Source organism: Prionailurus bengalensis, chromosome A2 (assembly GCF_016509475.1).
Source record: "Prionailurus bengalensis isolate Pbe53 chromosome A2, Fcat_Pben_1.1_paternal_pri, whole genome shotgun sequence".
NCBI classification, from domain to species: domain Eukaryota; kingdom Metazoa; phylum Chordata; class Mammalia; order Carnivora; family Felidae; genus Prionailurus; species Prionailurus bengalensis.
In genome coordinates, this window is record NC_057348.1 from 1,653,088 (window position 1) to 1,668,117 (window position 15,030).

Below are 15,030 nucleotides of genomic sequence, written 5' to 3' on the forward strand. Positions count from 1 at the left end.
GGGCTCCCCGGTGGCCCCTGGTGCCTGGACACAGGGGACAACAGGCCCGGAGCACTCCAAGCCCTCAGCAGAGTGACGCGCCCTCCTACAGGCCACGCTGGACGGAAACCATCTCGAGTCGCGGGGCACAGGGCTAGCGGTCCTCGAACTTCGCTCCTCGAGGTTTTCTAACAACAGGCTGGAAAGCCTGTCGAAGCTGACAGCTGTTCTCTGGGGCCGCCTGAGGCCACGCTCCATCTGGGGTACCCGCCCAGCAGCCAGGGGAGGGGACCAGCCTGTCCTGCCCCGACCCCCACCCCCAGCAGGCAGGGGGCATGGACAGAAGGACCAGTGAGCCTTTGCACTGGGGATCAGTTCACTCTGTATGAACAATTCCACACAATATTAAAACACTGCAAAGTGGGTGTAGACACCTGGAAATTTTTTTAAAATCAGAAATAAAAGCCACTGAACATCCAAACGGAGATGGGGTAGAACCTGCTAGAACCACAGATGGCTTCTGCGGACTGGAACCGGTCTGTGCAATGTGTGGCAATGGTTAGGGCTTCTTTTCCAGAGACTCCGTGGCAGGCTGGCTTTTGTACGTGTTCTTGAAGGACGAGCAGCCCTCGGTGGCCTCCCCTGGGCCTGGAAGTTGCTCCTGGTCACTCGCCGTCGGGGTGGGCTGGTGGCCTTTTCCTGCCCCCAGAGCTCGGTGGGGCTGGGGCCCCACAGACACGGATGAGCTGCCTGGAGGTCCAGCGGCCGGACATGGAGGGGGTCAGCCAGGGTCACAGGAAGAAGGACCGCACATCCCTGGGGGCCAGAGGTCACCACCACCCAGTCACTTAATTCTTGGCCTGGGGGACCGCTGTGGGGAGGGGTGTGCCTTCTAGCTCCTTCCTGGAGTGGGGGAGGGGAGGGGAGGGAAGGCGCCCCAGCTGCCAGCCCCGGGGGACACCCAGGCAGGCTAAAGAAAGGGAAACCCTGTGTCTCCCGCCCCTGTTTATTTGGGGGGGGGGGCGTGCCCTTAATGCCCCCTCTTGATGTGGCTGAAATGCGGGCTGCCACCCGCCAGCTCCCGCAGAGCCCTGCACACGTGTTCATGCAGGACACTGGTCTGGGAAGCACAGCGGTCGTATGCACATGCCCTCCAGGTCTACGCTACAGACACGGAGATTTACTTGAGAAGGCAAAAGGAAGGGTTTTTCTCACTCAGAAAGACACCCGTGGTGGGGCTCCTGTGACGGCCACCTCCCTGGGCCGAGGCTGGGGCTCCTGGGGCAGGTGTGGCGATGGGGGCGGGGGGTACGGCCCATCCTCACCCTCTCTGGGCCTAGTTTACTCAGATCCCTCGGTCCCGGGGGCTCTGACCTAGGTTCACTTCAGGGCTGGGGCGGGGGGGGGCGGGGGCGCTGTGGCTGCCCGACTCGGTTCAACCGCTTGGCCCTCAGCCGGCTCCTGGGTTTCACCTCGCCTCCCCTCCCGCTGGCCTCTCTGGGGGGCCGCTGGGGTGGGACCCCACGGCCAGAGCATTAGACCAGGACAGTGGGGACGCAGGGGAAGGTTGGAGTCCAGGGATTAAGGCTTCTTGCACAGAAGTGGCCTGGACAGGCCTCACCCTGCCAACTGCCCCCACCCCCAGTCTCTGGGTAGATCCTGCTGCACCCCGGCCTCCCCGGTGGGGAACGGGTTTTGTTCCCTCTTGCTGCTCTGTGGGGGACAGTGAGAGGCTGGCTCCCTGCCCAATGAAAGGCGGCCAAGGCTTCCCCATCCAACCGCAGGTTTGGAGAGGCTGGGCTCCCCAAAGCCCCTGGTGCTCCCGGACCGGCCGGAGAGAGCTGAGAGCCGGGGAGCGAGGCCGGGCCTACAGCCTGCACACCGGGGGGAGCCACCCGCCAGCCCGTGCACACATCCCCCGCCCCCCTGAGCGTAGCGTTGGTGGGATCTGGGCCTTGGCACTAGCAGGGGGCTGAGTGGGGGCAGGAGCATGGAGGTCGGCACGAGGCCCTGGGGTGAGGACTGTCCTGGTGCGGGGCGGGGGGTTGGGGGTGTGGGGACGGGTGTGCCCTGTGCCCTCCGTGTACCTCCAGCTCCTTCCACTGCCCGGGTCGTACCAGAGGCCAAGGGACTAAAGACGAACCACTGCAGGGAAGGGAAGGGCGAGGAGTCACACGGGTGAGGCCCTGCAGCTCCTTCTGGTCACCTAACACCTTCTGGCCCCCCAGGAAGGGGCTCCTCTGGCTGCATTTCTGTTTGCAAAATGGCCCTAGCAATGCGCTAAAGTGGAAAAAAACACAACACGACACAACAACCCGGAAGAGCCAGGTGTGACCACGGCCCACGTCGACGTTTCGTGCTCAACACCAGACGGAACGCCGCCGGCCATTCCGGTGAGCGGGACAAGCTGCGGAGAATCCCTTTGTGGGATGGGTGGGGTCCCAGGAAAGGGCGGGGGGCCACGGCCTGGCTGTTGGGTGGTGCATGCCGTATAGAGGCCGCACACATGCCACACAGCAGGGCGACACTTGGCCGCGCGGGGTGCACGTCACAGACAAAGCCCCCTTCCCGGCCCCTAAATTCCCTGGGTGCATTTGACACAACCGTCAGCTGCAGGCTCAGCCCCCCAGCTCTGGGCCCAGCGCTGCGGAATAACAATCGCTTAACTGGAAAAGGGGACCAGTTTCCAAAGAGGTTTCCCGTGACCCGCCCCCCACCACCCAATTTTCCTCTGCTTAGGAGAAGAAAAAGAGCACGCCAGCAGGGACCTGGCCAAGTGTTTCACAAACGGCCCAGCGGGTGAGACTGGCCACCCGCCGGGGCGCCCGGGGCCAGCGGCCAGTCCTTCCTCCCTTCTCGCGGCGCGGCCGGGCTCTGGACCGCGGCCCCCCGGCAACCCAGAGTTTCCGAAAATTGTTACCACGTCACTCGGGATCTCTGTTACTCCTGATGGGAAGCGGCCGCGGCCCCAGCGTCATCTTCTGGCCGGGCCGGGAGAGGAGTTTACCCCATCCGTGGAGGCAGCGGCTCGCGTTCCTTCCAGAACCGGAGGTTTGGGGACATGAGAGGTGTTGCCGGAGTGCGTGGTGCAGACGCCCTAGCGGAGCGAGAGACACAGGCAGGGACACACGGAGGGACAACGCTACAGAATAATACAGGGCTTCTTGTCCTTAAAGGGGTTCTCGGACGCGGGGACTCCGACCAGCAGGGGGTCATTCCGGGCGTGCTGCTCACAGTAGCTCATGAGTTCCGACGAGGCTTTGGACACCTGTGCGTGGGCACAAGGACGGGAGAGGAGAGGTCAGGCGGGCGGCCATGGCCACGTCCACTGCCACCATGGCGGGAACAACCCAGGAGCACCCGCAGGTGAGCGGATACACACAGTGTCCACCGCGCACGCGCACGCATGACCGTGTCCACCGCGCACGCGCACGCGCGCACAGATGACCGTGTCCACCGCGCACGCGCACAACACTCAGCCGCGAGCAGGCGCGAGAGGCCCCACGCCTGCCGCCCCGCGTTCGGACCCCGAACACGCGACGCTCAGGGAGGGAACCAGACACGAAAGGCCACACGGGGTGTGAGTCCACGTGTGTGAAACGTCCAGAACGGGCTCATCCGGGGACAGGAAGGGGGCTGGTGGGGGGGGGGGCCAGGCGCTGGGGGAGGGGTGACGGCTGATGAGGCCCGGGTTACTTTTTGGTGTGATGGAATGTTCTGGAACTAGACAAAGGTGGTGGTTGCACAACTCTGCGTGTGTGTGTGATCACTAATGGTAGGTTTTAAGTTATGTGTGTTCTACCACGATTTAAAAAAGATTAAAGAAGGGACTGGGTCCCTCGGCAGGAGCTGCCCAGATTTTGGACAGAAGGTCAAGGAGAGACAGAGCCCTCTTTAGGATTTAGTCCAAGGTCCACTCCTCCCCCCCCCCCCCCCCCCCGACCCCAGTCCGGGCGGCTCTGGAAGAGCCTGTCCACATCGGAGGGGCCACCACACAGTCCCTTCCACATTGCATCTCTGGCAGCCCGAGCTGGCCGGGGCCCAGGGATCTGGGGGGCTGGTGGGGTCACAGCAGAGGGTGCCACCCCACTCCGCTCACCCGGGCAGGGCTGGGGGCTGGGGGCTGGGTGAAGGGGTCCTGGTCTCCTCTGTGCTGCAGGAACAGCCAGCACGGTTCGGTCCCCTGCCTTCCTACCTGCAAGGTGACAAAGGAGCAGCCATGTGGGTGTGAGCGGGCGAGACTAGGCAGGGGTGAGGGAGGCTTTGAGAACTCCCCTCAGGTCTGCCGGCGGGGTGGCGCCTCTGCACCCTGGACCCTGCACCCCACAAGCCAGGGCCGCCCGACCTTGTCCCCTGTGCTGCCAGGTCTCCAGGCCGGCCTCTGGGTTCACCGCGGGGACACTGCTACCCACATGCAGTGACAATTGCCACTGTCCTGAGCATGCTGGCCACTCCCAGGCCTGCCTCGGATGAGCCAAAGGAGCTTGGTTTCTAGAGTTGTATTTGGAAAGCAACTCTCGGAAACAACCAGAATAGCCTCCGGACCCTGGAAATAACTGATGTTGTGGCTCCGGCATGTGGCCCCCGCTGACACCCTGGCATCCACAGGAAGGCTCTGCCCTGAGTGCCGGGGCCGCCCCCATGCCCGCCACGCTGCCACTTGCCAGGCGCTGGCTCCCCTGGCCTTTCAGGCGTACCGACGTTCAAGGTTCTGGCCACAGATTTGGGGGTGCACAGCCTCAGGCGGGACGGGTAGGAGGGGATGGGGGGGCTTGGGGGGGAGGAAGGGCCCAGCCCAACATCAAACAGGCTGGTGAATCACGCTCTCCGTCAGGGCTGTGGCCGCACCGGCTCACCAGAGTGAAGCCGCTTTGACTGAGGCTTTCTCTTTTTCCAGCCCGAATGAATCCTTTGAATGCTCAGGGTTCTGGAACATTCAGACACGTCGGGGGAGGCCCCCCCCCCCCAAACCTGGGGGGCTGGAGCAGCCCTGCCTTTCCACCTGGCACTGCTGTGCATGCCCTTCCACTGAGGGATGTCAGTCAGGTGTGAGTCTGCGGGAGCCCATCCTGCCGCCAGAGACCAGGGAATGGCGGGTGCTCAGAAAATCAAAGTCTGAAGAGATCCGTGGGGTTGATGTTTGATTTTATGTGTCCACTTGGCCAGGCCACGGTATCCAAGTACTTGGCCAAACACCAGTCTAGATGTCACTGGGAAGGTCATTTTAATCTGAGATTAACGTTTAAATTGGCTGACTCTGAGTAGAGCATATGACCCTCTAAATGTGGGTGGGCCACATGCAATCAGTTGAAGGCCTTCGGAGACCAGGAATTCTGCCTCCCGGCAGCCTTGGGGACTCGAGCTGCAGCATCAGCTCTGCCCTGAGTCTCCAGTCTGCCCGGTGGATTCGCCAGCCTCCACGGTTCTGCGAGCCAATTCCTGAATACCTCTTGTTCCCTATACACACATCCTGTTGGCTCTGTTTCTCTGGACAGCCCTGACTGATCCAGGGGGCGGCTGAAGCAGACACGGGAACCACCCGGGTCTTCTACGGGGAAACTTCCGGCCACTCACTAGCTGGGGCCTGGGGCGCCAGACCATGACTGGAGGTGCCTCGACCTCCTTTGCAAAGGCATGGGTTTGATGAGCAGGTGACTTTGAAAAGAATCAGTCACCTTTTTCATGTAAGAGGCCACGACTGCATGGCTGGCCCCTGCCATGTTTGTGGGAGAAATCCGTGAGCCCTGGATGTCGTCCTGATGTCCCCTTGTGGACTTAAAATTCACCTATATCAAACACAACGTGTCCACCGCGCACGCGCACGTCCGCAGCCTCAAGCCGGAGCGAAGCGCCCACCCCGCCGCCCCGTGGACCGACCCTGAACACACGACGTTCAAGGGAGGGAACCAGACACGAGAGGCCACACGGGGTGTGAGTCCGTGTGTGTGAAACGCCCAGAACAGGGTCATCCACGGATGGGAAGAGGGCTCGTGGGGGCCGGGGGCTGGGGGCTGGGGAAGGGGTGGAGTTAACAGCTGGCGGGAACAGGATTTCCCTTTGGGCTGCTAGAATGTTCTGCAATGATGCTTGCACAACTCTGTGAATGTACTAAAAGCTACCAAACTGTCAGTGCCCTTTAAAAGAAACAGTTAACTTCATGTTATGCAAATTATTAGGAAAAAGAACAGGTCTGTCTGAGGAGCTACTTTGTTTCGGGTCTCTGGTCCCTGATGGGTTAAGTGTCTGTGCACAGGAACTACTTGTCCCTTTTCTTTTTTTAGTATAAAAAACAAACACGCTTATTTCAAAAAAATTCAAACGAGGCATAAGTGAAGAACGTAGACGGCCGAGGGCCCTGGGTCCTGCCGTCTCTGGACCACGTCTCTACCTTCTGTCTGTGTCTGTTGCACCAGGGAGCCAGACAGAGCCCATGGGCAAGTGCCTGCCTCATGCTGGCGGCCTAGGGCTCTCGGGGGCAGGGGGTGGGGTGGGGTGGGGAAGGGCCCTGAGGGCTGGGGGCGGGCTCAGCCCTGCCTCTGGTCCCACGGCACTGACAAAGTTCTGCGGCACGTGGGATGCCCGCAACAGCCCATGACACAGGTTCTGTGTCAGCTGTGTCTTCCCACTGAGGAATCTGGGGCTCAGAGAGGCTAGTGAGTGGCCCAAGCTCACACAGCAAGGGGCACAGTTGGAAGAAAGCCCCCCCTCCCGAACCGGGCCTCCTTGCAGGGTCTCCTCCCTTCTCGGCCCCTCTGCCCGCCCGCCTGCCAGGCTCACCTTGATGCGCTCGATCCCGGCTTCGATGCGGAGCTGTTCCACCAGCTTCCGGGCCTGGGCTATGTTGTTAGTGGCTGACATTGTCTGCCATCAGCTCCGGGCCCCTGTCGTCCAGAGGGCTGCAGGGGAAGCAGACAGGATGTGAACTGGCTGCTGAGGCCCCACGGGGACAGAGAGGCAGGACGCCCCTTCCGGAAGCCTCAGGGCCTCCTGGTGCCCCACCTGAGCCGTGGCGCCCGTGTGCCCAGGTCGGGGTGGGGGCAGTGGGAGGACTAGTGGAGCCGTCTCCCACAGTCCCCCTGGGCTGGTCGGGGGTGAGTGCTCCCTGGTTGAGACCACCCAGGGTCTCAGGATGGTTCACCAGACCACAGAGTCCGCTCGTGGTTGGCCTGGAATGAGGGCCTCAAGGGACACTTTCTCTGATCCCTGCCTCACTCCAGGCCCCCCGGCACCACTGACACTGGGCAGGGTCACTCTCCGGGGGCGTTCTGGGGACGTTCCCAGCCCCACCCTTCGATGCCAGGACGTCCCAGTGGTGACGGCCACAGATGTGCCCAGACATGGCCTGAGTTCCCTGGGGGGCAGAGTCGTCTGGGTGAGACCTTGGCTCTGGACCAAGGTGGGTCACCTGGGCAGCATCTATGTGCCGTGCGTCCTGGGTCTGGCATCACTCCTTTCATCCATGGGCTAATTTGCCCCACAAACCACCCCAGGAGGGCCCACCATGCACCAGTCACTGCCCTGAGAACCAAGCTGAGGGTGGTGGTGCGCAGGGGGAGGCCGTGGCTGTCAGCGCCCAGTTCTGGCTGTCCTTGGGACACAGCCACGCGGAGTGACCTGGGCTCCCACACAAGGCTTCCCGGGGCTCTCCGCAGGAGCGAGAAGTTCTGGCTCCCGCTTCTGGCCCAGGAGAGGCTTCTGGGGGCAGCGGGGGGGGGGGCGGTGCAGGGAGCCCACTTGGTTTTGCAGGGTTTTCCAGAGCTTTCTGATGTGCTGGGGTGGTCGGGACAAATGACCACGGGCTGGGGTATGGAAAACAGCAGGAAATTGTTCTCCCACATTCTGGAGGCCAGATGTCAAAGATCCAGGTGGGGCAGGGCTGCGTTCCCCCTGGAGGGCCCAGGGAGGGTCCTTCCTGCCTCTTCCAGGGGCTGGTGTGGCCAGCGGTCCCTGGCGTGGCCACATCACTCAATCTCTGCCTTGTCCTCACATGGCTTTCTTCTAAGGACACTAATCCAGTACGACTTCTCCTTAACTAATTGCATCTGCAAAGCCCCTATTTCCACTTAAGGCCCCATGCTGAGGATCTGGTGGAAATGAATTGGGGTGGGGGGCTGTATTCACTCCCCCTGCAGTGTCTTTGAGTGTGGATGGTGTGCTCAGAGTAGCCCATTTAGCACAGGCAAATGATTCCAGATAAACCCTCTTCCCAAATCCCAAGTAGCCCTTCCACTAATTTTCCCAGGACCGCTGCTCCGTGGAGGGGGTGGTGGTGGGGTATTTGCTGCTTTTATTGAGCAGCTAACGCCCAGTGGTCTGCTTGCTCCCCGCCCCGCCTCCCCGCACCTTCAGGACTTGGGTGTTCAGGGCCCGTCAGAGTGGCTCCCCACCTGCTCGCCCACCGAGAAAACCAATCCTTTATGGCGCCAATGATTCCCGCTTCGCTATTGTTTGGGGGAGGGGGTGATCTTTTTTCTTTCCGAAAACATTTTTATTAATTTATTTTTAATTCAATTAAAACTTTTGAGGTGCCTGGAGAGTCACATGCAGTGGTAGGAAAGGGCGGAGACGTGCGGAGACGTGCGTACCCTATGCACGGTTTCCCCTCTGGAAACACCTTGCAAAATGCACGGAAGCCTCAGGGCGGTTCCGTCCCCGCCCCTCCCCGCCCCCCCCTCTCCGCGACCTCCGGTGACGTTTTCCTTTCCCAAGCTGCCACCGTTTCGGGACCGTTGCACGTGTGGAACCACAGGGCCCATAACCTTTTGGGATTTTTCCCCACTGCGCTTAATCCTGTGGAGATGCGCCCAGCCTGTTGCGCGCGCCACGAGGTCACTGCTGAGCGGCGTTCCCCGCGTGGACCGGCCCGGCTCGGCGGTGCACCTGCCGATTCCAGTTTCTGGCCATCACGTACGGCTGCCACAAGGGCGTGCAGATTTCTGTGCAAACACAAGTCTGTATATTTCTCTGAGATAAACGCTGAGGGATGTAATTTGCATGTTCAATTTTTAAGGAAAGTGCCAAGCCGTTTTCCAGGGCGGCTGCACCATTTTACATCCACACCAGCAGTATATGGATGGTGTTAATTTATTCTTACAATTCGGCGGTGCACATTTTTTCCTCTTCCTTACAGCAGGGAAAATTCTACTCTTCCCACAGCCTTCATTTAGTGAGCTCTAGTATTGTCGTTCTAACGAGTGAGGCTGCCCCCAGGGGACACGGGGCCCTGTCTGGGGACGTCTCTGGTCATCAGGACTGGGGGAATCCTGGCACCGAGGGGGTGTGGTCGAGGACCCCGCTCAGCTCCCACAGTGCCTGGGACGCCCCCCCGAGAACGGCCCAGTGTCTGCAGCCTTCAGGCTGGGGAAGTTCCCAGGAGGACCTGTCCGGGCGTCACGCCCGAGGTGGGGGGTCTGGGAAGACGCCCCGCCAGGGAGCAGAGGGCACCCCGTCCTCCGTCAGGATGCAGCTTGAGCTGTCTGCCTGGTGGCCACTACGGCCACAGAACAGCAAAGGCAGGCTTGGGATTTTCAAAACATCTCCTACTTAGCAATAATGATTAAAAAAAAAAAAAAAAAAAAAAAGAGGGTTGACACAACACTTTCGGGAGATCTCCAGGCAGTTACATTGCATGACAAAAGCCAATCCCCAGAGGTTACATGGTGTGTGTTTATACACCATTCACACACCGTTTTTGAGAAGACAAAATTGTAGTCCGGATGGGGGACAGGTTCATGTTGCTGAGGTTGGGGGTGGAGGCCTTGGCGGGAGGGGCTTTTCGTGGTGCTGGTCACACTTCCACAGGATGTTACCGTCGGGAAAAACAGAGTGAACGATACGTGGAATGCTTCTCTGATTTGTTATAACTGCACATGAATCTACGGTGACCTCCGTACAAGTCTCAATTAGAAAAAAAAAATATCCTTCCACACTGCCTGGCTCCCCGTCCCTCCCGGCAGACATCCAGCCCCGCTTTGGGTCAGAAAAGGCCTGAGTGTGTCTGTTCTGGGAGCACAGAGCCCACGTGTGGGTTTCCAGAGGGCTCTGATTCAGCAGAGAGCTTCAAAGCAGCCACAAAACATCCAACTCAGGGAAAACTGCCCTTGGTTGGGCTTAAAAATATCTAAATTACTCAGCGCTAAATATAGATGCGAATGGAGAACAAACGGGCTGGCCCCATGGCCTGTTTTCCTTGGAAGGCCGGGGAATCCTGCTCAGCATGCACACTCAGAAGTGTCCGCCAGGACTCTAGGACCCCTGCACAGCGTGGCCACCCCCAACTGTGGCCTCTCTCCGAAGCGTGAAGTCCCCGAGTGGCTGGCTTTCTGTTCCAGGCCCAATGTCCCGAGAGGCTGCCTCTGGGCTGGGTTATGACCCAGGCCCCAGAGAACGGCCGAGATGGCTGCGCTGCGGGTGTGCGTGCGTGTGCATGTACACGAACTTGTGTGTAGGAGTGCGTGTGAATGTTCGGGGCACTTGTGTGCATGTGTGTATACACACGCGTGAGTGCATGTGCACGTCTGCGCATAGATGTGTGCGTGCGTGTGCGTGCACGAACATGTATGTGTGGGCGTGGGCGTGTGTGTACTTACGTGAGTATATGTGTGCATGTCTGTATGTCATAATGTGCGTCGTGCGAGCAGATGTGTTTATACGTGTGCGTGTCGGTGTGTATGTATACTGCATGCACACGCGTGTGTGTGGGCGTACAAGTGTACGTGTGCATGTGAGTGGGTGAGCACGCGTGTGTGTGTGTGTGCGTGAGTGCGCGGAGACGCTAGGAACAGACACTGGCTGTGTCACCACCAGCCTGTGCAGCAGACTCCAGCCTCCTCCTGGCTGGTGTCATTGTCCGTCACTGACTCACGGCCCAGCCGTGGCCCCGGGAGACCAGGCAGCTACGCTGAGTCAGCCCAGGGAACATTCCTCACCCGTCACCGCTCCGCAGGAAGCACGTGATGGCACCAGGCGCCCGACCTGGCTGGACCTGCCTGGGCCAGCAGAGCCGCAGGGGGCCCCCAGGAGCCGTGGCAGAGCCGTGGCAAGCTGCGGGCAGGTGGGTGGTGGGCAGCCGGTCACCGTGCTGACTCCCGGTTCTGCCCCTGCTGAGGGTCCAGGGGAACAACCTGGGGTGAAGTTCACCTAAAACCAGAGCCTTAAGGGATGTCATCAGGCCCTGACTGGGATCTGAGTCGAGGGCCAGGAAGCCATGCCAGGTTTGGGGGGGGGGGTGCTCCTGCAGAAGAATCCCATGAGCAAATGTGTGAAAGCCAAGGACAACGGAGGCCCCCCCCTGCCCTGGGGTATATCGTGAAGCAGAGGTAACTAGAAAGGGGGGGCAGTGACCCCCAGACAGATCTGACCTTCCAGTGCACATAAGGATTAGACAACCCTGGGGACGGGCAGTATTTCTTCCGTGATGGGCGCAAATAAGGCAAAATGGGGAAACAGTTTAGGGTGGGGTCTCTGCCCCCCTGGCACTTTGGACACTGGGCTGGGCTGTTCTCTCTGGGGTGTCCTGGGTGCTGTGTGGCCCGAGCAACATCTGTGGCCCCACTCCCTCAGTGCCAGGGCCCCCTCCCCCCTGTGTGACAACCACAGATGTCCCCAGACACTGCCCGGTGTCCCCTGAGGGCAGAGCTGCCCCTTGGTGAGAACCACTGGATTAGATCAGACCTTTATTCACATCCAAAGAGGTTCCATATAAACAGCCATAGAATAAGAAAGAAAATAAACACAAACTAGTGAATATGCCTGGGGGCTCAGTCAGTTTAGCATCCGACTCTTGGTTTCGGCTCAGGTCGTGATCTCACGGTTTGTGAGTTCAAGCTCCGCGTTGGGCTCTGCGCTCACAGCGTGGAACCTGCTTTTGATTCTCTCTCTCCCTGCTCCCTAGGGGCGGAGAGAGAGGGAGAGAGAGAGTCCCAAGCAGGCTCTGCACTGTCAATATGGAGGCCCATGTGGGGCTTGAATTCCAACCGTGAGAACTTGACCTGAGCCGAAACCAAGAGTCAGACGCTAAAACGACTGAGCCACCCAGGCGTCCCCCCACCCCCACCCAGAGTCCAAATGCCCATCGATGGATGAATGGATAAAGAAGATGTGGTCTATATATACAATGGGGTATTACTCGGCAGTCAAAAAGAATGAAATCTTGCCATTTGCAACTACGTGGATGGAACCGGAGGGGATTATGCGAAGTGAAATTAGAGAAAGACAAAAATCGTATGACTTCACTCATATGAGGGCCTTAAGAGACAAAACAGATGAACATAAGGGAAGGGGAACAAAAATAATATAAAAGCAGGGAGGGGGACAAACACTAAAAGACCCTTAAATACAGAGAACAAACAGTTGCCGGAGGGGAGTTGTGGGTGGGGGGATGGGCTAAATGGGCAAGGGGCATTAGGGAGGACACTCGCTGGGATGAGCACTGGGTGTTATACGTAGGGGGTGACTCACTGGAATCTACTCCTGAAATCATTATTGCACTATATGCTAACTAACTTGGAAGTAAATTTAAATAAATAAATAAGTAAACGGATAAACTTAAAAAAATTTTTTTTTTTTTTTTAAAGAAAGAAAAAGTTTCTTCTCAACCATGGAGAAGTCACTTTGCAGCAATGGAAGCCATGGAATGAATGGAGAGGGATCAGCAGCTCTGATCTTACGTAAATATTCAGAACTTCAGGACAGACGTGAACTAGAAATCGAGACCATGGACCCAGGAAAAGGCCGAGGCCACAAGTGAGGTGATGGGCGACCCCTTTAGCATGTGACTAACACTTGGGCCAGGGTCCCACGGAGACGTGGCACAGGGCTCACTCAGGCAATTCACGTCAGCAGGGGTGTAACTGGTAAAAACCAAAGCAAACAAAACACGGCCTTGCGAGCAGTGGATGCCACCTCGAGCTGCCCCTTTGTCTTCCCACGACGCCAGAAGGCCGGAGAAAGGCCACCACCTGACACGCTCATTCTAGACTCTCTGGTCTTGTGAACCCGTCTCAGCCTCAGAAACTGGACACTGAGGACTACAAGGATGTCCCCTCAAATCTTCTGCTTGGCCATTTATCCCAAGGGGGAAATTATCCAAAGGAGTTAAAAGGGGAACACTGACAGGTGTTTACAGCTGCGTTGTTTGTAACCGTGAAGGCTCAGAACAAAAGCACACGCCTCACTCTGCAACGGTGGGGGGGGGGGGAGGGACAGCAAATTCAATGGGACATTTCGCAGGTGCAACACTATGCAATGTTCTAAACGGTCCGTAGAAACGCGGAGCACCGCGGAGGTGTGTGTGCAAAGAGGGACAATGGCAAAGTGCAAATGTTCAGTCATCTACCGTTGTGTTAAAATATATACGGATAAAGGCAGACAGGGAATCTCAAAGTGACAATTTTAAGTCAGCTCTAAGCCCAACGTGGGGCTTGAACTCACGACCCTGAGATCAGGAGACACATGCTCCACCGACTGAGCCAGCCAGGTGCCTCTCAAAATGACAATTTTGTTAGTGACTTTTTTTTTTTAAGTTTATTTATTTATTTGAGAGATGCCGAGACAGTGCAAGAGGGGAGGGGCAGAGAGAGAGGGAGACAGAGAATCCCAAGAAGGCTCCACACTGTCAGCGCAGAGCCCGACATGGGGCTCGAACCCACAAAACTGCGAGATTGTGACCTGGGCCCAGATCAAGAGTGGGACGCTTAACCGACGGAGCCACCCAGGCGCCCCTGTTAGTGACTGTTTTTATAATTTCCTTCAATGAAATGTTCTTCCGTGAAGGTATAATTTGCACGCAGTGAGATTTGTCCTTTTGGGCCCAGAGTCGATGAGGTCATACAAGCACGTCGTGTCGCGGAGCCGATACCGCCATTCAGATGCGGACCCCGTCACCCTGAGAACCTCCCGGAGCTTCTGTTTGTCGTCAGCCCCTGCACCCCGAGCTGCTCTGTTCCTGCTGTGTCGCCTCTTCCCGGAAGCCTACAGACAGACTCGTACCGTCCAGTGTCTGGCTTGGTTCACTCAGCACAATGTCCTTGTGGTTCGTCGTGTGCCGAGGGCACCTTTTCAGTGCCGAGTGGTGTTCCCCCCCGGGGTCAGTGCAGGGATTGTTGGCCGTGCACCGACTGGGTGACACGGGTGTGTGCGGCGATTGTGAAAGACGCCGTGCTGTATGTTCACACACAGGATTTGTGGCGGTCCACGTGCCCGGTCCTCCTGGGTGAGCCCCTGGCGTGGGATTTCTGGCTCCCTGGCAGGTGTATGTTTAACCTTACAAGTTAAACATTTTCCAAACGGTTCCCAAAGTCACTGCATTAGTTTGTACTTGGAAATAATCATATAGACAGGTGGTTGCAAAAATAGTGCAGAGAGTCCCGTGTGCCCCCCCCCCCCAATGGTGACATCCCATGTGACCGTAGGACAACATCAGGCCAAGACCCCGATGCTGGCCGTTTGCTCAGATTTCGCCAGTCCTCCCGTGACTCATCTGTGTGCAGAGTGGATTTCTGTCACCGCCCGTCCCTCCAGGAAGGTCTGGCCACCATCGCTGACCGGGCCGAACTGCTCATGGAGCTCCGTGCTGCCCTGAGCCCCACGGGGCAGATGAGGTCTGGCATGAATGTTCGCTGGGTGGAGTGGTGGGTAGATGCAGTGGGAGTGTCAGCAGAGAAGGCGGGGGCTCCAGTCGGCAAAGCTACGAGGTGGCCGAACCCTCTGTGTTTGTGAAATCCTAAACGGCTTGGGCAACACTGGGGAGGCCCCCCCCCCCCAGCCCCGCCCCACTCCAGGGTCTCTTCACCTCCGCACCGAGGACACCCAGGCCAGGGTATTCCCTGTGATCAGTCCCTGGCCCAGCCACCCAAGGCCAGGAGCACCCGCATCGTGCCAGCCACAGACATCCCCAGACACGGCCCTGTGTCCCCTGGGGGCAGAATCTAAGTCCTTTATGGAACTTCCTTATCAGAAGAAACTTCAGCTAAAAGAGGTTCATCTGGGCAAAACGCAAACAGTGTTTCTGGAACCGAGATGGTTCGGTTTGAACTGAAATGGCAATGAACG

The 15,030-nt window shown here is 58.5% G+C and overlaps 1 protein-coding gene across 1 annotated transcript in view; it reads right to left on the minus strand.

Annotated features, from left to right (window-relative positions):
* Positions 1-400: 400 nt before the first annotated feature.
* GNG7 (G protein subunit gamma 7) overlaps positions 401-15,030 on the minus strand; it is a 118,803-nt gene continuing 104,173 nt past the window's right edge. Inside the window, exons 3-4 of the mRNA XM_043586071.1 lie at positions 6,757-6,875; positions 401-3,247 (exon numbers count right to left, since the gene is read on the minus strand). Coding sequence (XP_043442006.1) covers positions 3,122-3,247; positions 6,757-6,837 — 207 coding nt within the window. The 5' untranslated portion in view covers positions 6,838-6,875 and the 3' untranslated portion in view covers positions 401-3,121. The remainder of the gene's footprint in view (positions 3,248-6,756; positions 6,876-15,030) is intronic.